Raw genomic sequence first — 24302 nt, 5'->3', positions numbered from 1 at the left:
AGTATTTGAATATTTACAATTGATTAGGTTTATCCTCCTTGATAATAAGTAACTGAGGAATAAAATGATACAAGGACTATTATACTTAGTATACCACTGAGCAATTCTAGAGAGTTCTAAAACCCTGATTATGTTTGGGGTCTTTTTATGTCAAGATTTAGATGCTATTTTACTTTATTTTATTTTATTTATTTATTTTTGCTTTTTAGGGCTGTACCTGCGACATATGAAAGTTCCCAGGCTAGGGGTTGAATTGGAGCTGTAGCTACCAGCCTACACCGCAACCACAGCAACTCAGGATCCCAGCCGCATTCCGTGACCTACATCACAGTGCATGGCAATGCCAGATCCTTAACCCACTGAGGGAGGCCAGGGATTGAACCTGCAGCCTTATGGATCCTAGGTGGGTTCATTAACCGCTGAGCCATAAGGGGAACTCCCAAGGTTTAGACTCTAAAATAGAAATGTACTAATTATAGCTTTTATGAAATTTTTCTCATGTGTTTTGCTATTTGTTTTCATTATTGTTTTTTAATGTGTTTTGTATAGCTTTAGATAAAAGGTGTACAAATTTGGATTGATAGTATAAATTTGCTAATATAGTTAGCACTGAGTTTCTGAAAACTCACTAATGGTAGTTGGCTGTTTATGAAAAAAAATTACTCAATAAATATTGCAAAGACTCTTAAGGAAAGCAGTCACTTTCAGTGAACTCATTTATAGAATAGCATTTTGTTTTTGCTTATTCTTGGTTATTTCTGTTCCCCTAGTCCATAGGGTTTTTTGCTGCGTAATCCCTAGAGCTCAGTGATTTCAGAGAAGTCTTAGGAAGAATCGAAAAATGTGATCTATTCTCAAATGTTATTTACACTTTTTAAATTGAAAGGAGGGGAAAACTCAAACTTTGAATCTAAATAGTATATTCCATTATTGTTAAATAAGTAAACAAATGTAAAATTTTATCCCCTACCTCTAAACAATATCCAGTCATTAGTGATTCTTTTTTATTCCAAGATTGAATTTTTGTGAGAGGGCTAAGAAAGAGGAAACTTAAAACCTGATTGATACTGTAAATATTAAGATATTGTAATAGCTATTAAATAGGTATTACTTAAGTAGAGTGATCAGTGAAATAAAGTTTGAGTGCCTCAGCTTACTGTAGAGGGATTTGTGGAGAATTAAACGTGGCATCTGCATATACCATCCTGGTTATTAGTTTTTTTGTTTAGTTGTTTTTGTAATCTGAAAAGATATTTTGGTCCCCTTGCATGATGATAAGTTAGCATCTGTACCATGAAACTTTTAAAAGGGAAATTGTGTGGCATAATTGAAGGAACATTACATGTCATATAGAGCATTCAGCTGTAGCATTTAGCAGCTGACATTCCAGATGATCCTGAACAAGTCTTACTCTCTCTGTTTCCTTAACTATGAAATACAGTCATTTAAGTAACCCGCTGGTTTTTAAAATTTATATTTGTTGTATATTTTCGCTGCTTTATTATAAAGATTAAGGAAATTTATGGTAGTTTCTTTTTATAACTGTTATTGATTAATTTTTTTAAGTGGATTGGCCTCTGTCAGGATTATTCCATGGATTACTCAGTCAGGATTATTAGCAGGATTATTTTTCTTACAGAAAAATATGATTTATATGAAATTATTTGCTGTGCTGAATTTTCTGGGAACCAAGCTATTTTAGCAAAAATTGATTACTGTCTTAACACATTTTTCCTTTGATGCTAAAATATTTCTCTGCAAGATTTTCAATATCTTTTCTTTTAAACTACTTAGTATTTTTGAAAGAAATAAAATTGTTAATCCTGAAAATATTTGGTAATTTAATTTTAAAGTAAATTCCTGTCCTCGCTAGAATTCCCAGTTAATTCAACTTCGTTATAGAAAACCCATCTATGTGCTGCTTTAAGAGAATTTTATAAGCTGAACATTGAGAGTTATTGAAAGTCTGATTATTTACTCAATATAAAAATTGACCATATGGTAATTATATTTTAAGTTTGCTATACATAAATACTAAGATACTGTATTTTTATTGCATTTAAGCAAAGGCACTTGCTTTGAAATCCTGTGGAAACTAGCTTTTTGTGAGTGTGGCTTTGAGGCATCCTAATTATGTTTCTTTCTGTATTTGATTTTAACTTGGGCACTGGTTATTAAAAAATAATATTGGGGAATTTAATTTGTAATAACCTTTTTCGGCAGTAGTAATTTTTACAAAATCCTTTTTTCCTCTGATTTTTATCCATGAGATAAATCTGGTGTTTTTTGTTGTTTGTTTTACAAGTACTAATAACATGGCTGGTGATATTTTACATAGGAAATAAGATAAGGAGGTGGTAATGGACTATAACCTTTATTTTACTGGGGAATTGATTTTTATCTTGGGAAGTAAGAGGTATTAGTGATACATATTTTAACAACAAAGCATGTGACACTTTCAGCTCATCTTAGGAATTCACCAAAACTTTGATTACCAGACTTGACATGTGTATTACAAGAAAAGAAAATTACAAGCCAGTATCTTATGAGCATAAACACAAAAATCCTAAATAAAATGTTAGCAAATATACATTGTTGAGAAAGATAAAACATCCTGACCAGGTAGAGTTTATTCCAGAAATGTAAGGTTGATGAAATGTTTGAAAATCGGTTTAATTCACCATGTTAGCAAAATAAAGGGGTAAGAGGAGGAAGGATGAGGGTAGATGTTGGAAGGAGGGGAAAGGACTCCATATGATTATCTCAGGAGAAAAAAAAGTCCAATAAAACTATTTAGTCACATTAAACATTTTGCAAGCTAGAAATAGAAACTTCCTTATTTTTGACAAAATATATCTGCAAAAAAAGACAACAAAAAAAAACCCTCTACAGCTAACATATTCAGTGGTGAAATATTGAATACTTTCCCTCTGAGATCAGGAACAACAAAGGAGGTCCACTCTTGTCACCTTTTTTTAAAATAGTATAGGGCCTACCCACTATAATAAGGCAACAAAATAAAATAGAATAAACATTGTAAAGGGAGAAACAAAATGATGTTTTCTCTTAGGCAACATTATGTATATGTGGAAAACCTGAAAGAATTCACAGACAGCTGGAACTAATAAGTACATGCACGTAAGGTCACTGGAAATGGGTCAATATGTAAAAATATGGCATGTGCAGAAAACCTAATAGAAAATAGAGAAGCTGAGGTTGTTTAGAAAGGCCACCATGTTTTCAATTGTGTTATTAGAATCGTAGCATCATCTTTTCCATTGGTTTTGTTACTTCCCTCCACTGCTTTCATTTTTAACAGATTTTCCTCCCCCCCTCCCTTTTTTTTTTTCAGATTTTTCTTCTCTTTTATCACAACTCTGTCCACATCTTTTGAAAATACAAATATTCCTTTCTGTTCACACTCCTAGTGTCTAAACTCTGAAAGCAAACAGATTCAGAAAGTGAGCAATATTTGTAGTCAGATAGTTCACTGCTTCTAAGTCATTTCATTTTCACATTTCTACACCTCTGAAATTGGGCTGTATCTTATAGTTGTTGGTGTTTGTGGTTATAATTGGAGGCCTTTTTCTTTAATTGGGTTATGGTAAATGATAGTGTGTATCCTAGTCAGTGATATCTTGTGTGCAGTGTTTTTTACAAAAGGAAGTTCCTGAAAAAAGCAAGGAAGTGAGATGCTTCTAGGAATAAAGGAGTCTTCTCATTGTCAGATATTTTGTTATTCACCTTGAAACAGCACTCCTTAGTCTGATATCTGGTATTAATAACAATACTTCAAAGGGAGTGTTCCCTACTCACTGAAATTTGAGAAATACTGAAATAAAAAATTATGTGTTTCTTTACTTCTGGAGTTCTCACAGCTATTATGATAATATTCATTTTGAAGCTAGAAAATAGGGTTATATTGTTTCCAACTTTGAGTATAGAAATCTTTTTTGGTTACAACTTTTCAACTTATTAAGGAATCATCATGACCAAACAGTTTATGAAACACTCAGACTCTTTCTTCAGCAGATTATCTTGTGTTTGTCCCTTTATAAAGTTATTATCTCCCCCTTGATTATATAATCATACAGCTTGACATTGTGTGGTATGGTAAGGTAGCATGGAAGAAATTTTTCTCTGGAATTACAGAGAATAGTGACAAGTTAGTGTGAACTACATCTATATCTACTCTATTTTACTGAGTGCAGCCATTTCATATTTATTAGTGATATCTTGCATATCTTCATTATTGAAGAAAATTATCAAATTTTGATACATATCAAATATTGTAAAGAACCTTTTATTTTTAAACATCAATTATGCTGTATGGAACTAGTATAATTACAGTATTTTAGGCTTTTTTAAATTTCATTTAGAGGCTAAGATATTCTTGAATACTTATTTAGAGGCTACAATATTCTTTTTTTTTTTTTGTCTTTTTGCTATTTCTTTGGGCTGCTCCCGCAGCATATGGAGGTTCCCAGGCTAGGGGTCGAATTGGAGCTGTAGCCACTGGCCTACGCCAGAGCCACAGCAACGTGGGATCCCAGCCGCATGTGCAACCTACACCACAGCTCACGGCAACGCCGGATCGTTAACCCACTGAGCAAGGGCAGGGACCGAACCCGCAACCTCATGGTTCCTAGTCGGATTCGTTAACCACTGCGCCACGACGGGAACTCCCACAATATTCTTGAATAAGTTGCCTGAGCTTTGTGATGTTCCTTATTCTGATTTCATGATAAAAAATTAGAAAGTAGTGTCCAGATTGCTACGTTTCTGATATACCCAATTATTTATACATTTTAGTAGCTAGAAAGCAGGGCCCTTTTTTCTCATTGATATTCTTCTGTTTATGTAGTTCTTTTAACCTCTTTTAGGTCATAAACTGTTCACCCACATGGAGGATAAAAAGGCAGTCAATACACTTTTTTTTTTAAATTGATCATTTTGTAGAAAAGATTGTCCACTCAGATCTATTACCATTTCATTTTAATTCAGTGTAAAAGTGCTTATTGAATATTTACTATGTACCCCAGCACTGTTTTAGGCACTTCAGACATAACAGTTGAATCAAGCCAAAAATTCCCTATCCTTACAGAATGAATTTTTGGGTTTGTAAGGACATTAGACACCATCAAGTTAGATTTTATTATAATGAGCAAACTGAGGCACAAAAAGGTACCTGAACTTATCCAGGGGCTCATAATTAGTAGCAAGATTTAGGTACTGGGAGATGAACAAAGAGGAGAAAGGCACAATTTTTGTTTCAGGGCTCTTACAGTGAAGACAAGGAGAGAGAGACAGGGAGAGAGATATAAATTAATATAATATCAGATCATTTTTACTATATATTTTAATAGGAATAATACTTCATCAAAGGACCTAGGTATAAGAAATAAGTGATTAGGGCTTCGTGGAGATCCTGAATGGTTGTTCAGAACCTGAGCTGGGTTTAAAGGAATAAGGTCACTTAAAGAACAATGCTAGCAAAGGGGTGGAGAGAGGAAACAATAAGTTTAATTTCAGAACTGTAAATTACAAATCATTTTAAATTGTAGAAAAGCATCTGATTTCCTCTTGTGCTGTGTTTTTGTGTAGATTTTGCTGTAGTCCTTAGGAATACTGGTAATATATTCAACAATTTCAGTGATATAGTAATGATAGTGTTTTTTAATTGATTTGAAGCTTTTGTATGTTTTTTACTTTTTCTCTAAGTATATGGTGGTGTTAATTTAAAACTTTTTCACTTTATGGTTTATCCCTCATTCATATCTTCCTTTCAGATCACTAATTGTGACTTAGTGATTCGATGCTAATTATAATAGTTAATTATAAATACATAATGCTTTTAGTTCAGTGTGCTAAATTTTGACAGGAGTGCTGAAGGAAACAGAACTTAGGACATCATGAATGCTTGATACCTTTTTTGAGAAATTGAATTTGTGTTGGTAGGTGTTGTCTACATCTACTGGCCTAACAAAAACGGTATATAATCCAGCTGCTTTGAAGGCTGCACAAAAAACCTTACTTGTTTCCACCTCTGCAGTTGATAATAATGAAGCACAGAAAAAAAAACAGGTAAGTACACCTAGTAGTATACAGAATTTGCATGTTGCAGAGCTTTTCTGCAGTGTGTGTTTTTTCAATGCTTAATCATAAAATAGAGCTGAAAGAAAGGTGTATGTTGGTTGCCACTGGACTTTTATTTTCTGTAGTATACAATAAATATTAATTTTCTTGAAATGGAAGGTTCTCCTGATTAATCTTTGAAAGTTGCATACATATTTAAGATTTATGTAGGAAAACTTTGCATGTAATTTTTGTTGCTAAGCTTCTTCAGTTACAACCTGTTCTGTTTTCCTAAGTAATTTTGTTATCAAAAAAGTAAGTGGTAAATGTTCTAATGATACTTTTGATCCTTTTCTCTAGGAGGCACTGAAACTTCAGCAGGATGTAAGGAAAAGGAAACAAGAAATTTTAGAAAAGCACATTGAAACACAGAAGGTAAAATATTAAAGTTAGATTTGGCAAAATACATTTATGTCATAGTTTTTAGTAATTTAATCTTAAACTATAGATAGTCCTGAGAAGCTTATTTACTATTATCAACAATGGTAAAACTGAAATATTTATCAATAATAGTGTGTATATTAATTGATAATATATTATGGATGAAATACACACATTACACAGTGGACTGGGGAGTTGGATTAGTTTAAATGGAGCAGTGATTAACTTGAAATGAAAATAAGGAGTGTTTACCTAGGTATGTTGCCGCCCAGTAGTTTGTTCAATGTAAAATGGAAACTTTTTCTCATTGTTGATAGATATATGTACTTTTCTTTAATTGGCTTGGGATTCCCCAGTCCTATGCTGTCTGGTACAGTAGCTAAGAGCCACATCTGACTATGAAGTACTTGAAATGTGTCTAGTCCAAATTGAGATATTCTGTAAGTGTAAGATACATACCAACTTTCAACCACATATTATGAAGAAAAAAGGTAAAACATCTCAATAATTTTTGTCGAAAGTTACATTTGATAAATTGAGTTAAATCTAACATAATTTAACTAATTTTAATGTATCTCTCTTTAAGGTGGCTACTAGAAAATTAAAAATTATTAATGTAGCAAAAAAAAAAAAAAAAAGGAGTTCCCACTGTGATGCAGTGGACCTAATGATTTATTAATGTGGGAAAACTTATTTACATTGCTGTGTTTGCTTTTTTCATAATAGTAGGGATAAGTTTCCTATATTTTTCTGTTTTTAAAAATTTGGCAGATGTTAATTTCAAAACTGGAGAAAAACAAAGCAATGAAGTCTGAAGATAAAGCAGAAATAATGAAAACTTTAGAGGTTTTAACAAAAAATATTACCAAGTTGAAAGATGAGGTCAAAGCTGCTTCTCCTGGACGCTGTCTTCCAAAAAGTATAAAAACCAAGACTCAGGTATTTTGATTTGTGGTGTTATTCATATTACTAAAAAAAAAAAAAAAATACTATTACTTACTAAAAAAACTTAAAACACTGTGTTGTTTAAGATTCAGTTTTCCTTTTTTAGCTAATATTGTTCGTTCAAAATTTGATCATTATATAATACCATTCTCCCCCTCCTCTATTAATGAATAAGTAAATAAATACAAATAAGCAAACTCTACTCATCTTTTGAACCCTATATATTGTAGTTAAAAAGTCACTAATTAGAATAATTACAGATAATCTTGAAAAGGTAGCTTGAGGACAAAACAGTATAAGTACTTGAATGCTTGACTGAGAAGTTTGAACTTTATAAGTAGTTGGGGTGTAAAATATTAATGAACAGAGAAGTAACATTCTGATATCACTGTACAGAATGAATTGATTGAACAGGAGAAAGTTCAGGTAGATGAACCCTTTAGAAACAAATAAGTGAGCAAGTTATTGTCAGATGACAATAAGTGATTTTAAAAAAAGAAACACAGTGCTACAGATGTGTGTGTGTGTGTATATATATATAAAATCATGAATCCGTATTGATATTTCTGATTCTAATCCAACACTACAGTGTTCTCTTTTTCTTTCTCTTATGCCTTATTTTATCTCCCTGTTCCTGTAGTGATAACTTGATTCCCACTAACATCAATATAGTACTCATTTGCACAGTCCTGTAATACATTGAAATAGTTTCAGAATTTCTATAACAACACCACTTCCAATAACTAACTATAAAATTCTGAATTTGTTTTCATTCTTTACAACCCTACAGTATATACTCCACTAAAACTGTGGAGTCAAAACTGGTGTAGAATTATCTTTCTTTTTCCTTTTGTGTGGTTATGTTCTTAATTTGATAAAATTAGGTCTATTTCTATATGTATACAGTTTTGAATCCCCCTTTCCCTTCATTCTTGCTAATTTAATTTTATTTTTTTGAATAAGTAACACATTAACATGATATAAAAGTTACACGATATGAAAAGGTATATATAGACAACCATTCCATTTTCCCACTGTCTCCCCCTCTTGGTGTGTGTGTGTGTATGTATTCTTTCCTACATAAAGCATATTATATATTGACATTGACACTTCGTTTTTTTGTTTGTTTTTCTTTTCACAGTTCTTTGCTAAAAAATTACTCCATAGAAATCTCACTTTGGCTTCTGCATGGAAAATGAATTATAGGGAAGTTGGTGGATGTAGGAACAAGTTAGGAAGTTATTGCAGTAGTGTAGACCAGAGGTGATGATGGCTTGAACTAAGATGGTAGGACTGGATATAGAGAAGAAATGTATGGGTTAAATGGAAATGTGTAAAAAATTCTTTGTAAAGAGTTTTGTATAAATGCAGGATATTAATTATTGTCACCAAAAATATTAATTACTACTTTCTAGATGCAGAAAGAATTGCTTGACACAGAACTGGATTTGTATAAGAAGATGCAAGCTGGAGAAGAAGTCACTGAACTGAGGCGAAAGTATACGGAATTACAGCTGGAGGTATGCTTCATCACAGCTACACAGTACACTAAAGATGAGTAGTTGTAGTCTTAATGATTAATTTGAAAATATAGTCCTCTCTTTCTGATTAACAGTTGTTAGCAGTCTCTGGCATTGAGCGTTGATGCAGGAAAGAGGGAAGATGCGGCCCAAGAAATGGCAAAAAGACAAAAAAAAAAAGAAAAAAGAAAGGCGTTCCTGTCGTGGCGCAGTGGTTAATGAATCCGACTAGGAACCATGAGGTTGCGGGTTCGGTCCCTGCCCTTGCTCAGTGGGTTAACGATCCGGAGTTGCCGTGAGCTGTGGTGTAGGTTGCAGACGCGGCTCGGATCCCGCATTGCTGTGGCTCTGGCGTAAGCCAGCAGCTACAGCTCCGATTCGACCCCTAGCCTGGGAACCTCCATATGCCAAGGGACTGGCCCAAGAAATGGCAAAAAGACAAAAGAAAGAGGGAAGAGGTTAGCAAAGTTTTCACGATTAATACAAGTTTTTTAACATTTAATGAGGGGTGGCAACCGTTTTAACTTAATAAACAGGTCCCTCTACTGCCAGTGAATTTTTTTCCTTTTTTGTTTTTTTTCCCTTTGGGACCATGTTAAAGGCTTTTCAGATATTCTTATGGAGATACTCTGTGCATAAATAAGCATGTTACATTGAGTTACCCTAAGTATCATACTTTTAGTAGTAGAATTATGTTGAAGAACATGCTTACTTAACTTTTGCCTATAGATGGTGCTGTGGATATTTATAAAAGAGACAAATAAACTAGTTTTTTATAGTTTAGTTAAATGATTATATAAGAAAAGTCTAGTGAAATTTGATCTCTATACATGAGAATTTTTAACCTTTAGCAAAAAGATATTTAAAAATCATGATTACATTTTGAAGTACAGAGACATTTATGTCATTAATGTAGTTGGTTTGTTTATATTTATTGTTGTTGCCACAATAAAATTTTTTGTCTCTTTGTTACTTTTGCTTAATCTGAAAATAATGCTTTTTTCCAAATTTGTCAGTAACTTGATTTTCTGATTTCAAACATAGTACAAATCTGTAATAGATGCTAGCACCCAGGTGTTAAAGACTTAGCACTTAGTTACCACTGTGCTTGTCTCAAGGCTCTATCTTCTCTACCTGTCATAGGAGGCCGTAGGACAGTGTCCTAAACTTAGAGAGGTAGCATATTGCATTCTCTGGAAAATTGATATGCTTGTCTGTGTATCCTGCCCAAGTTAACAGATTTTGAAAAAGATAGATTTCTTTTATGTTAATGTAGAAATTGTGTTTTCATAGTTCTGGAGATTTTATGCCTGTGTTGGTGGGACTTTAAAAAATGTTATCATTTAAAAATTTTTGGCCCATTATTTTAATAAATAGATAATAGTATTACCAATATTCTTTGTATTATTAGTCTGTATTTCCAATCTTTATCATGATATAACTAAATGGCACTGAAAGACATCTTCTGTTTTCCTTTTATGATGGCCAAAGTTTAGTTTGCAATTAATATTAGTATATGGAGAAATGCAGTGTATCCCAGAGTGTGTTCATTCACCACACCAATTCCATATGTTAATAGGTGTTAGCGATAAAAGCTTTTGAGGCCAAATAAATTTGATGAAGGTTATAGTAAACATGCTCTTGTATATGATTTCCTAGAGGTTTGTGATTAGTCAATCTCCAAAAACATGTATTAAATACTTGTTACTGCTCAAACTTACTTGTCCATGGACCCCTTTTTTAAAGGAGCATTTTGAGACATTAAAGTTCCTTAGAGCGTACTTTCATATATGCCGTGCTATTATTAACATCAATACTTGACCTTTGAATTTTATTATTTGGATTTTAAGTGATTACTTTAGCTAAAGTTAAGATTAACTGTCTTGAGATGAAGAAATTAAAATATTTATATTTGCAGAGATTTTGGCAGTGGTGTCTGCCTGACATTTTCACTTGGATCTCTTACATCCTCAGACTCAGCATGTTCAGAATTGTGCTTGTTTTGTCCCTCAACTCGTTACACAGTTACCCAAACCAGAAATCTGGGAGTCTTCATTGATTTCTCCCTTTTCTTCAGTGTTCACACCCATTTAATTACCAAGTTTTAAACATGTTACTCCCCAATGTATCTTAAGTGTTTTATTTCTCTTTATCTCCTTTGCTGCCACTGTGGTCCAAGCTTCTCTCTTCAGGTGTCGGGGCTACCGTAGTAGCTTGACTGGTTTCCCAGCTTGTTTTTCCTTCTCCCAGAATAACATTTTAAACACTGATTTGATTATATCACCCTGCTTCTCAGCTTCACATTTTTAAATTTAATTTCATGGCTCATGGGATAAAAATCAAAATCTTTAACATCATCCTTAAAGTTGTTCATGATCTGGCTCTGCCTGTCTCTCCAGCCTCATCCTCTCCATCCCATATGGTCCAGCTGTACTGGATTTTATTCCTTCTTGAAAGTACCATGTTCCTTTCAGCCTTGGTTCCTTTGTTCATGCTTTTACCCCCACCCTTCACACTTGCCTTGCTTGTTTTTTGTTCCTTCTTTGATTCATTGAATGAATATTAATTTTCTAGAGTCTACAGCTGCTATTATAGCTGCTGGGGGAAAAGTAGAAAATAAAACAGGGGAAATTTTTGCATGGAACTTTTATTCTAGTAATTTATTCCTTGCAAATCTTTAATATTCTAGTCAAATCTTTAAGTAAAAACATTTCTTCATTTTTTAGTCACTTATTAATATAATTAAATAACTTGACTGCTTAATGTCTCTACCTTTCTAGGATTTGAGTTTCACAAGGGTAAAGACTAGCACACAGGAAGTGCTCATCAAATATTTGTGGAATGAAGGAATAGTGTGCTATTCATTTAGTGTGATACAGTGGAATATAAGTTACTATGCTGTATTGATTGTATAATGGTGTTAGAGTAAGTGATCAAAATGATGAATTTGAAAAAACTGTACCTGCTCAAGCCAACAGGCAAACAAATAGAAACACTGTGTTTGTAAGTCATAACTGGGAAAAATACACACACATATATATAGGTATTTGGTGTCTATGTATTAAACTGATTTCTGAAGTAACATTTAACACTATAACAAAATTGTGACATCCTTTTGCAGGGTATTAATTTGACTTTGATATCAAATTGTATAACTCATGTCAAATTGTAATGTGACCAAGGATAATACTTGACTTGTGTTAGTAATTGCGATCTTTAACCTATCAATTTGTCTGATCTTTTCTAGGCTGCAAAACGAGGGATTCTTTCATCTGGCCGTGGTAGAGGAATTCATTCAAGAGGTCGAGGTGCTGCTCATGGCCGAGGCAGGGGTCGAGGTCGAGGTCGAGGTGTGCCTGGTCATGCTGTAGTGGATCACCGTCCCAGGGCTTTGGAGATTTCTGCATTTACAGAGAGTGATAGAGAAGACCTTCTTCCTCATTTTGCGGTACTTTCTTACTGTCCAATGAAACAAATACTAATAATGATGTTGGGGATAATTAGTATTAAAGGGGAGAGTATGAAAATGAAATGAATAATTTTTTTTTGGTCTTTTTGAGGCCACACCCACAGCATATGGAAGTTCCCAGGCTAGGGGTCAAATTGGAACTATACCTGATGGCCAGCCTGCATCACAGCCACAGCAACATAGGATCCGAGCTGCGTCTTTGACCTACACCACAGCTCACGGCAACGCTGGATCCTTAACCCACTGAGTGAGGCCAGGGATTGAACCTGCCTCCTCATGGATACTAAACAGATTCGTTTCCACAGAGCCATGACAGGAACTCCTGAATAATGTTAAACCTGGTCATTTCACCAAAGGGTTTGCTTAATCTAGTATAATCTTTTATTAGGCATGTAAAAAACAAACTAAGAATTTTTTTGTTTAATCATTGCCTGGAAGAAATGTTGCTATTTTTACACTTACCAGGCCTTCAGATATTGTGAAATGAATGATTAACTTTATTATTTCAGAGAAGGGAGTCCTTCAGTTTAATTTTGTTTGATATTTACTTTTACAAAAAATTTAACATTGCATGGGTTATCCGTTTAAAAAAAATTAAGATGGTTTTTCATTTGTTAATACTGTATTCTTGCTCTAGCTGATACAGAAATTAAACGACAAAATTTTGTAATGTAATCCTGATGTTGCCTTGGTCATTACCAGGGTATAATTAAAGGAAGTCAGTCTAATGCTAATAGACTGGAATATGAGGAAGGAGAGTAAGATTCTAGTCCCTGCTAATCCATTTTTTAACTTGGGTTTCCTGGGTTCCATTGAGCTCATGTGCAGAATGGAGATGATAGCTGCCTAAAGGCCTTTTCCATTCACATGTTATGGTTCTTAGTGGTATCCCAAAGGTTAGTTAAACTAAGCTTTAGTCTTGCCCTCAGCATTAGAGCAGTTGCTCTGGAGATACGAAGTAAATAACTAGTTCTTCACCATCAAGGATTTTATATATATTGGTTTAACATAAACCAGTTAAAGTAAACTACAATTTATAATTAAGTTAAATTTATTAAAACTTGTAAATACTTGAACAACTTAGAGAATATCTTTTTTCCACGTAGGAGAAAGTTTCATGAGGTAGTAAAACTGAATCTTGAAGTATAGATACGCTTGTAGATAGGTACACAAATAATTTAACCTTTTCAATGTTCAGATTTAGGTGTTTGACAGGTGTATTCTAGACTGTTAACAGCAGTTACAAATGTGAAATTATACTTTGTTAGGACATAGAGAGGTATTAAAAGAAATGGTATATGTTTAAGAAATGATAACAGCGATTAATAGTTAAGGATGGTACATCTGGAAAGTACTATTCTTGGTGGGTTCAAAGGGAGAAAGAAAGGAATCAGAAGACTCGAAAGGCGCTTGGAGATAATCCAGCCCAATTCTTCCCTGCTTTGTACCCCACTACCACACCTTCCCAAGGGGAAAAAGATCCAGATAACTTATGTGGATTACCTCTAGTTATTCAGCTAATCAGGAAATTATCAAAGAATATGCTAAAATAATCCAAACAAATATGGTGAGTTTATGGATGTGTGTTTTGGTGAGACTAAGATGGTTTGGTTTTAGAAACATTCAGAGCCTCTAAACGGATATTCTTGCATTCATTTGGAGATTGGAACTCAAAGTTAGTAGTGGTAATGCACATGTAAAAATTGTCAGTCTTTAAATAAGATACCTTCTTTATCTCAACCTATGATTTGAACATATGACAGGTATCAGAAAAAAACCCTCCATTATTAAAGGACCATTAACTGTTACAAAATGTGATTAACAAAATGTTTTCTTTAATTTATCCACTGGAACCAGTAGTAGTAATAATAGAGCTAAAACTTACAGAGCCCTTATTTTGTTTCTGAATGCTTTATATAACTCACCTTATTAGTTATTTTGACAGCTCTATGAGGTAGGTACCTTTATTATACCTATTTTAGAGATGAGGAAAATGAAGCATGAAATGTTTAAGTAAGTTGTTCAGGTTTACACGGCTAGTACTAACAGAGGTGGGACCTGAATGAGTCTGCGATCCATTTTTGTTACTGTGCCCTGCAGAATTTTTCTGTGTGGAATATGTATATTTAACAAGATTGTGGTTATAATTTTGAACTAAGAAAGAAGGAAGGTATTAGTAATGATATGTAAAGGATAGAGCTTCATGTGGTAAGGTTGCTGTTTGCAGAAAGATCTTCCTACACATGGAAAAAGTAAAATCCAACACACCCAAAACAAGCAAATTTAATATGTCTAGCTTTTAAATGTCCTCAAAGAGTATGGTCTAGAGAAGCATAAAGTAAAAGTAAAAGCAGAGTCAGTTAAACTTTTGGATTGAAAGACCTGGACTCTCATCCATAGTATGAGAGTTACTTTTGAGAGTATGTGAGTTACTTTTTTGAGTATACGAGTAACTAAGTTACTTTGGAAAAATTACTTACATTCTCTGACTCTCCCCCAGCTTCCCCCCCCACCGCCCCCGATTTCTTTAAATTGCAAAGATTCCAAAACCCCATATTCTAAGGATTAAATATTCAGCTTTAGAAAGAATTTTGCATATTCTGGAATTGGAATAATGAGTATAAAGGAATGGCAATAAGGAAGGTCAAGTTAAGAATCCTACTGCAGCAGCTCAGGTTGCTGTGGAGGTGTGGGTTTAATGCCCAGCCTACTGCAGTGGGTTGGAGGATCTGGCGTTGCTGCAGCTGTAGCAAAACATTTGCAGCTGTGGCTTGGATTCAGTCCCTGGCCTGGAAATTACCATATGCTGCAGGTGTGACCATTAAAAAAAAAAAGAGAGTAGTTCAAAGTTCAATCAAGTATAAGTTTCCCTAATTCTGGGAAGAGTAGAATTGTAAATAATATTAGAAGATAGGATCACCCTTTATCTTACAGTATCAAATACTACAGGGAATTATAATTTCTGTCTCCTAATCACCCTGAGTTGTTATGTATTCTAGGTTATTTTTATTGGTATTTTAATATTTTAAAAACCATTAGCATTTTGGATGTTTCAAAATATTTATTTGGAGGAAATACTCTTTTTTAATTTAAAGCAATATGGTGAAATTGAAGATTGTCAGATTGATGACTCTTCACTTCATGCAGTAATTACGTTCAAGACACGAGCAGAAGCTGAAGCAGTAAGTATTACAAATCATCTAATTTATTGAAATACAGATTTAAATGTTTTGTAAATATTATCTTTAAGTTGTAATATGAATGAAATAACTACGTTACTAAATACATTTTGACAGTAGATAAAAAGAACACATGAAGTGGAATTCATGGTCACAATGAACGTCCTAAAGCAGTGAGGCAATTTTATATATAACCCAAATGTTTAGAGTATGGTTACCAAGTTGAATGTCAAGTTGTACTGTCTTGAGACATCAGGAATTCTCTTTCTGTTCTCTCTAACAGGAGATAGGGCCACTCCCCTTTTCCATTATCCCTTTACTCAGCTGGCTCAGAACAAGTCTGCTTCGGCAGAATGAGTGATGAGGCTTAAGGTAGAAGCTGAGTTATAGTTCTGATGGCTGCTCTTCTTTACTACCTCTTATCTGCTGATTCCTAGTCCCAGTTGGCTGAACCCTAAAGAAGTGTCCTTTGCTTAGCATACCCCCAACTTTTGCTGAAGATACGATATATAGCTTTTAGGGTCCTTTTGGTATATTTGTCTTAAAATGTGTATCTTGAATTCTTTCTAAAGAAAAGGGAAATGGGTGTGAGGTGTAGGGGAGTCATAGGAACCTTTTTAGCCCTGTGTGTTTTTTCTTTGGGATTGTAGAGAAATAGATGTACAGTTTTGAGCTTGGAAAGATGCATTGAGCATTGTAGTTAACGTCACGTGAACAGAGGAGTTGTGTGGTTTTCAGAAGTTTTAAGATGATTGTGGTCTAAATAAGTTTTGAAAATCTTCTAAATTGCTTTATCCTCTTTGTAGTGCATACTCCCCACCAGCACATGGTACATTGCTGGGGGCCTGTCTGGAGTAGTTGCTCTTGGGGCAGTGTAACCTGTAAAAGACTGTAAATGTGATAAGTCTCACAAAAGTGTTTAACTGGGCCCGGGAATAACATAGTTTCAAGGTTAGGTGGGTAGATAATAGTTTTATGGAATAGAAGTTCCTCATCTTAGAGTTTTATTAAATCTAGTTTTGAGAAATCTTGTATTGAAAGGTCTTTTGTGAAAATAAGAGGTAATTTTAATTGATGACAGTTTAAAATTTTCTTATTAGCTTGTATATCTATCAAGAAAACAGATCTTTGATCAACTTTTCCTCAGGTATTGTTGAGTTCACAAGTTAAGAATAACCTTCCTTTACATGGTAGCTTCAATGACAGTTTTCAGTGTAATGTTGGGTAGGTAGCTTGAGAACTGTTTTTTTATGTTCTGTTTATTTTCTGGGACTTAGTCATATTATAAAACAATGATAGTTGTTATGTTTAAATTGTTACAGTATTGCCAAGTTGTGAATTTAGTAACAACTTTAAAAATATATGTACTATTTCTCCCTGCCTTTTTTTTCTTTTCTTTCTTTTTTTGTCTTTTCGCCTTTCCTAGGGCCACTCCCATGGCATATGGAGGTTCCCAGGCTAGAGGTCTAATTGGAACTGTAGCCGCCGGCCTATGCCACAGCTGCAGGAATGGGGGATGCGACCTACACCACAGCTCATGGCAACGCCAGATCCTTAACCCACTGAGCAGGGCCAGGGATCGAACCCGCCACCTCATGGTTCCTGGTCAGATTCGTTAACCACTGCACGCCACGATGGGAACTCCTCTCCCTGCTTTGTTTACATGGCTGAAAGGAAAAAAATACCTCTTGCCTCTTAAATAATTTTTGGGTATTTTTGCTTTGGTAAGTAAGACCTATTCATATATACCTTCTTTCTTTGGCTTAGTTTTTCTACATAAAAGATGTTAATTTTTTAATATACATTTTTATATTATGTATATATTTTCCAAATGGATATCAGTCAATTCGAAAGACCAGGGATTAATGTATAATGAAAGATTTTATTCAGTGAAGGTTGAATAAGTGGCAAAATAACTTAGCTTTAGTTAGATTTGATGAGATTTAGCTTTTCAGGGTAGATAACCATTTTAGTTGTACTTACTTAACAGACTCAAACAACTACCATCTCTATGATGAAAATTTGGAATTAAGTTATAGAAGTTGTTAAAACATGAACATTTCCTTAAGCCAAAAGAAATTTCTTGAAACTTTGTAACATTCTATTTTACAGGAGAATAGAAAATTAAGTTGAAGCTTATTTTATACAAGCAGAGTATAGACTAAAGCAGTGGTTTACAAACCTCTGGATTTCATGGAACAATATGGTTTAGGAATCTTATTTTTTTGTTTTTATTTTTTGCTTTTTAGGGCCACACTCAAACGGCATATGGAGGTTCCCAGGCTAGGGGTCGAATCGGAGCTATAGCTCCGGCCTCCGCCACAGCCACAGCAACATCAGATCTAAGCCATGCCTGCAATCTGCAGCACAGCTCATGGCAACGCCAGGTCCTTAACCCACTAAGCGAGGCCAACCTCATGGTTCCAGTCGGATTCGTTTCCCCTGAGCCACGATGGGAACCCCAGGTTTAGGAATTTTAAAATTAGTGTGTTTGACTTTGAGGTGCCAATTTTTAATTTTCTCAAAGAAGAATACTTATAAAGTACAAAAAAGATTGCTTGTACCATCACCATCCCATAAAATAAAGAAGAATTTAATACCAAAATATAGATGGATAAAAACTCAAGGTAAAAGATAGGCCTTCCCAAGAGAAGTAAATTATCAACCTTTGCTAATATTTATTTCCAAATATTTCATTGTTCATAATTTCTGAACCATTGTGTTAGATGATTGAATATATGTCTCTTCATTTTCTGAAGTCAATAGATGCATATTTCAAGGTGAAAGTATAGGAATAAAATAATTGAGACATTCAAACATGACTGAAAAGTGAGAAATTTTCCCCAAAAGAGGTTGAAATATTTTAAGGAATAAGCAGAACCATTTTAGCTTTAGGTTAAGATGGTTAAGGACTGACTCTGGTTAGTTAAAAGATGGGTCCCCCTGCTTATTTTCTATTTTCCAGTTTGCCTAAGTACCACACCAGTGTACTAAAGGTGGCTAAGTACTCAACAGGACAGAAAAAAATAATCTCTTTCCATAACTGTCAGAGGTTGTTTTTCCTACTCTAAATTGTTCTATACTTTTGTAGGAAACCGGGATCCAGTTTTAGGACAGGAGTAGTTAAGTTCCTGTTTTATAAGAATCCGTCCCAAAGGTGAAATTGTACAGTCACAAACTCAAAAGGAGTATGTAGCTTTATTTTTTCCTTTTTTAATTTCTTTTTTGGCTTCCCACATCATATGGAGTTCCCAGGCCAGGGATCAAATCCAAGCAGGAGCTGCGACCTATGCCACAGCTACGGCAATACCAGATACTTAACCCACTGTGCCCTGGGGATGTGTGTCCCTACTGCTACAGAGACACTGTCGATCCTGTTGCACAACAGCGAGAACTCCTATGTAGCTTTTTTATTAAAAGGAAAGAGAATCTTGTTTGACTAGTGTCTTTTTGACACCCACACCTCAACTCCCAGTAGCTGTGAGGAGTCACTGATTTGGAACTTGTAAGGTGTACTTAAAACAGTGCCTGGAACATAGTAAACCCATTTAACTTCAGCTATTACTGATATTATTGGGGGGGGTATGTTTTAAGAATGAGAATTGATTGGCAAATCAATGAGATGGAATAGAAACAAGATAAGAGTGATTTCACAACTCTCAGTCTTTAGCCCTGAAGTTAGCACAAAATTGGATTCATAGAGGATAGTGCAACCATCAAGTGTCAGAAGTTCATGGGGCTGAGTAAGTAGTAAGTTTATAGCAAGAACAAATTGTGTAAGTGGATTCAGTCAAGAGAAATCCAATCGTATATATTATAGAGTTTTTTGGTGTGTTCTTACTGATTTACTTATTAAGTACTGCCATGTGATGGGCACTGTGCTATGAGAATTAGTACATCTTAAGTGTCAAGCTTGTGAGAAAGGGACCACACAGTTTGAATTCAAGAGCTAGAGGAGTAGAAGTCTTTTCCTGTAAGTTATAAACATTAGATTTTACATGTTTTAGTTTTTTTTTTTTTTTTTTTCAGTTGTCCTTTAACTCCTGCCTAAACATTATCTACTATGGTTATTACAAACATTAATAAACTTGGTTTTAACCTTCTTTTATCAATTAGTTTTATCATTACAGTTACTAAAAAATGTAAGGTATATTAGGATTGCAGCCTTAGCTTTTCAGGCCTTAGATCAGTTTTTCCCACAGTGTTTTTACAGTACTCTGGTTCTATAAGGGCTCCCCTAACAAAGGATTTTCCTGTCAAATAAGTTTGTGAAGAGCTGCGTTTTGTATATTCGATTTAGATTTATAATCTAGATGACTTTAAAAGGCAAACACTCCTGTTTAATTTTGCTCAATTCAGCTTTTTCCAAATGTTCATTGTTTTCAGAATCATTTTCCATGTCAGATATGGAACCTACCTCATAAGTACTTTTCATACTCTTGTTTTCTTCATTTGTCAGATCTTCAGCCTTCTTTTGCCCTTTTGTCATGTATATGCCTGTTTTCCTTACTTCCTAATTTAGTGCAAACTTTGAATAACTATGCAGTTAAATAGGCAAAGATCTAGAGCAAGCCTATGAATAAAATGCTTCAGCTTTTAAATAGACTTTTAGTTGATACTTCATAGCACAGAAATTACAGAAAATTGTAAAATGAACCACCACATGATCATCATTGAGCTTCAGCAATTATCCACTATGGCCAATCTTATTTTGTCTGTATCTTACCCACTACAACTCTCTAGCTCCTTATTTGAAGCCATTCCCAGTCATTATCATTTTAGCTATAAAAATTTCAGTTATGTCTGTCATTTTAGAGCCTTAAGAAAATGAAGCACAATACTGTTAATCACACCTAAAAATGATTAATATTTTAAAGTATTATCAAATACCCAGAGTTTACATTGTCCTAATTTTCTTATCAGTATTTTACTTACTTTATTTAAGGATTCAGACTAAGATTTATATTTTGATTTAGCTTGATTGGTATTATGTAATTATAAATTCATAGATTTAATCATTATATAGGTATTGATCCATTGTTCTCAGTAATTGATGTATTGTCCCATGTTTGGCTAGTGGCTACTCTACAGATTTCTTCCTGAGTTCTTTTGACAGGACTGTAGTGGGTTATGATACTTTCTTTGCTTTCTGGTATGAAAAGGTATTCTAGGTTCATCTTATACATTTTCTCTTTCAGACCAGGAACTGGCCATTTCTCTAAGGAGCTCTGATACTTTTTACTGGGAAAGGTATTTAGAGATCACGATCCGAGTATGAGGGGTGCTCATTACTCCTGAGTGTGTTACTATAATCTTTTTCAGTGGTCAGAGCTGGGAGTGGAGAAAACAATAACATTCATACACACTTGTACACATATATGTACATATGTATATTCACATATATACACACACATATAAAGAGAAGAAATTGAAAACTGATACTTCCCATTTAATTCTGTATTGTATGGTTTTCATACACACATAAAAGGCGTGTCTTATTGTACTGTGCTTTGCTTTATTGTAGTTTGCAGATACTGATTTTTTTTTTTTAAACAAATTGAAGCTTTGTGGAAGCCCTGAATTGAGCAAGTCTGTCATTGCCATTTTTCCAATAGCATTTGATCACTATATGTCTCTGTATCACATTTTGGTAATTTTTGCAATATTCCAAACTTTTTCTTTATTTGTTATGGTAACCTGTGGTGATTTGGTGGTATCACAGACCATGCCCACATAAGATGGCAAGCCTAATGAATAAATGTGTGTCTTCTCACTGCTCCATTGACCAGCCATTCCCCATCTCTCTCCCTCTCCTCAGGCCTCCCTATTCCCTGAGGGAAACAGCATTGAAATGAGGCCATTTGATAACCTACAGTGGCCTTCAAATGTTCAAGTGAAAGGAAGAGTCACACATCTCTCACTTTAAGTCAGAAGCTAGAAATAAGGTGAGGAAGGCATGTCAAAAGCCAAGACAGAAAGAAAGCCAGGCCTTTCAATGTCAGTTAGCCAAGTTGTGAATGCAAGGGAAAAGTTCTTGAAGGAAATTGAAAGTGCTACTCCAGTGAACACATGAATGATAAGAAAGCGAACTCGCTCTATTGCTGACCTGGAGAAGGTTTTAGTGATCTGGATAGATCAGACCAGCCACAGCATCCCCTTGAGCCAAAGCCTATTCCAGAGCAAGGCCTCAACTCTGGTCAATTCTGTGAAAGCTGAGGGAGGTGAGGAAGCTGCAAAGGAAAAGTTTGTAGCTAGCAGAGGTTGGTTCGTGAGGTTTTAAGGAAGGAAGCTGAAACCATGATATAAAAATGCAAGGTGAAGCAGCAAATGCCAAGGTAGAAGCTGCAGTGAGTTATTCAGAAGATCTTGCGAAGATAATGAAGGTAGCTACTGTAAACAACAGATTTTCAATGTAGATGAAACAGCTTTATATTGGACATTCTTAGCTAGACAGAAGTAAATGTCTGACTTCAAACTTCAAAGGTCAGCCTGACTCTCTTGTTAGGTTAATGCAGATGGTGATTTTTAATTTGAAGCCAGGGCTTATTTACCATTCTGAAAATCCTAGGGCCCTTTGAGTAATACTAAATCTGCTCTGCCTGTGTTTTCTAAATAGGATAACAGAGACTGAATGGCAGCATTCAGTAAATACTTTTAAAATTAAACCTTTAGAGAGTTATACATTCACTTTGTAAAGTTGAAGTGTGTGCTGAATATAGAAATTTACAAAATTAGGTCATAAAAATTTTGGAAGAACTTACTATAGAAAATGTCACTAATTTTTTTGCTTTTTTTAGCTGGATGAAAACAAGAGTTTTAATGAGTGGACATTTTGCATGAGACAATTGGAATTCCTTACAGGAATGTATTTTTATATAACATTTATAGCTTTGAAAAGTTACAGTTTGTTTCTGGACTTAAATATTAATATATAAGTACTTGAAAGAGTTTTAGTTGTATGGCATGATGGGGCCATGGACTAAAAATTTCTGAGCCGCATTTTATTAGGCATGAGATCCTTTTAAAATTATAAATTTGTATGTGCAGGTTTAAAATTTATACTTGGGACTTTTATATCACACAACACATATTATTTCAGATGTCAGTTGAACATGTAATTGTTTCTACATTTCACGTTATGGTGTACTTTGAGGTTGTATTATAAATCTTTTCTGAGTTATTTTGGTATGATGCTAACATTGATTTTTGTTAGTTCACATGACTTTAATTTGAAAGCACTGCTTCTAAACCAGCTATTTAATGTAGTAAGTACTTAGACTTGAGTATTTACTCAGTTGTTATCACATGCAATTCTGAAAACTTTGAAGGGAAGTACTTTAGTTTTCAATAGAGAAGTTTGGGGTTTTTGGTTTTTTTCTTCATTGAGATATTTATATTTTGTAATAATGATACATCAGATATTTTATGATATTTGTTATTATTTGATGTAATTTAAAAATACTTTACATGTACAAAATTATTCTTATATTCGTTAAAGGTTTCTAGTTACTGCATGGGCCATTTGTAAATTAACAAGAATTAATATCTACAGCCAGGATCTTGAAGTGCTTGAGATGGTTGCCTTGAGTAGCAATTATCATTGTACTATGGACATGTAGACAGGGTTCTTCTAGTCAGATACTGGCCAGTAGTGAAATAGCTCTACTCAATTATGAGAAATTATTCTTGTTTTCTTTTTAAAGGAATTTAGAATCACTAGGCTGACTTTAGAAGTAAATAACAATAAAAAATAAATTATAAATTACAATAATGAATAGTAAAAGTAAATAGGGAAGTAAATAACCACAAAGCAAAAATAGGCCACTGTCTTAAATTGTGTTTAGCTAATTTAATTTAAATATTAAGTACTATACCATTTCAGTTTTTTTCTTCAGAAATTATAAATGTTCTATACTCCAGTGTTCTTAATTGTTTTAGGCTGCAGTTCATGGAGCTCGTTTCAAAGGGCAGGATCTAAAACTGGCATGGAATAAACCAATAACTAATATTTCAGCTGTTGAAACAGAAGAAGTTGAACCTGATGAAGAGGAAGTATGTTTTTTTTTTCCACTTGTTTTTCCCTTAAATGTTTACATTTTTATATAAATTGTGGTATTATGACTGTGATTTTAACATAAAACTTTTATTCCTGAGCCATCTTCCAGGCAGGAGATATCAGATAAATGCAGACAACTTTAAATTTTCTGTATTATTTCTGAGAACTGTGGATTGCTAATCCAAAAAGAACATATGAGGAGTCATATATATATGAAAGTCATATATATATACATATATATATATCTCAGTTTTCATTTACTCTTAGAAGATAATAATTACTCATTAGATTTTTATCCACAGGAAATCTTGTGATATTTTAAGTTTTAGAGTATATATTCTACTCAATTGCTTTATTAACATTTTGGGTTTCATTTTAATTCATATCATTTTAGTTTATTAGAATGAATGGCTGTTATGTGGTAGATACTTTGATAGGCATAAAAATGAATAAGACACGGTCCCTATCATCAAGGAGCTTATAATCTGGAAAAGGGGGTAGTGACAAACACATAAGAACCTAATTAAAACAAAAGGCAGACTGATATGCTGAATAAAGATTTGAACAATATGTTTCCGGAACCCAGAGGAAGGAGCAATTGTTTCTTTTCAGAAGAA

At 34.0% G+C, this 24302-nt stretch overlaps 1 protein-coding gene across 50 annotated transcripts in view; it reads left to right on the top strand.

Moving 5' to 3' along the window:
• Positions 1-24302, top strand: part of RBM26 (RNA binding motif protein 26) — an 83046-nt gene that overhangs the window by 48985 nt on the left and 9759 nt on the right. For 39 of the 50 annotated variants that reach the window (XM_001925971.6, XM_084982048.1, XM_084982064.1 and 36 more), the window contains 7 exons: positions 5959-6084; positions 6436-6510; positions 7288-7455; positions 8877-8981; positions 12229-12429; positions 15546-15632; positions 23568-23681. In XM_001925971.6, the coding sequence (XP_001926006.1) occupies positions 5959-6084; positions 6436-6510; positions 7288-7455; positions 8877-8981; positions 12229-12429; positions 15546-15632; positions 23568-23681 (876 nt within the window). Of the gene's footprint in view, positions 1-5958; positions 6085-6435; positions 6511-7287; positions 7456-8876; positions 8982-12228; positions 12430-15545; positions 15633-21447; positions 21575-23567; positions 23682-24302 lie in introns of all 50 variants that reach the window. The other 11 variants (XM_084982068.1, XM_084982061.1, XM_084982067.1 and 8 more) reach the window with 1 other exon arrangement.

Source organism: Sus scrofa, chromosome 11 (assembly GCF_054392235.1).
Source record: "Sus scrofa isolate SSC_HxYL_T2T_F1_AM1 chromosome 11, Sscrofa_HxYL_maternal_Yorkshire_Landrace_v2.0, whole genome shotgun sequence".
Taxonomy (NCBI): Eukaryota; Metazoa; Chordata; class Mammalia; order Artiodactyla; family Suidae; genus Sus; species Sus scrofa.
Note: the sequence above shows the minus strand (reverse complement) of the source record. Positions and strands in the feature narration are given on the sequence as shown.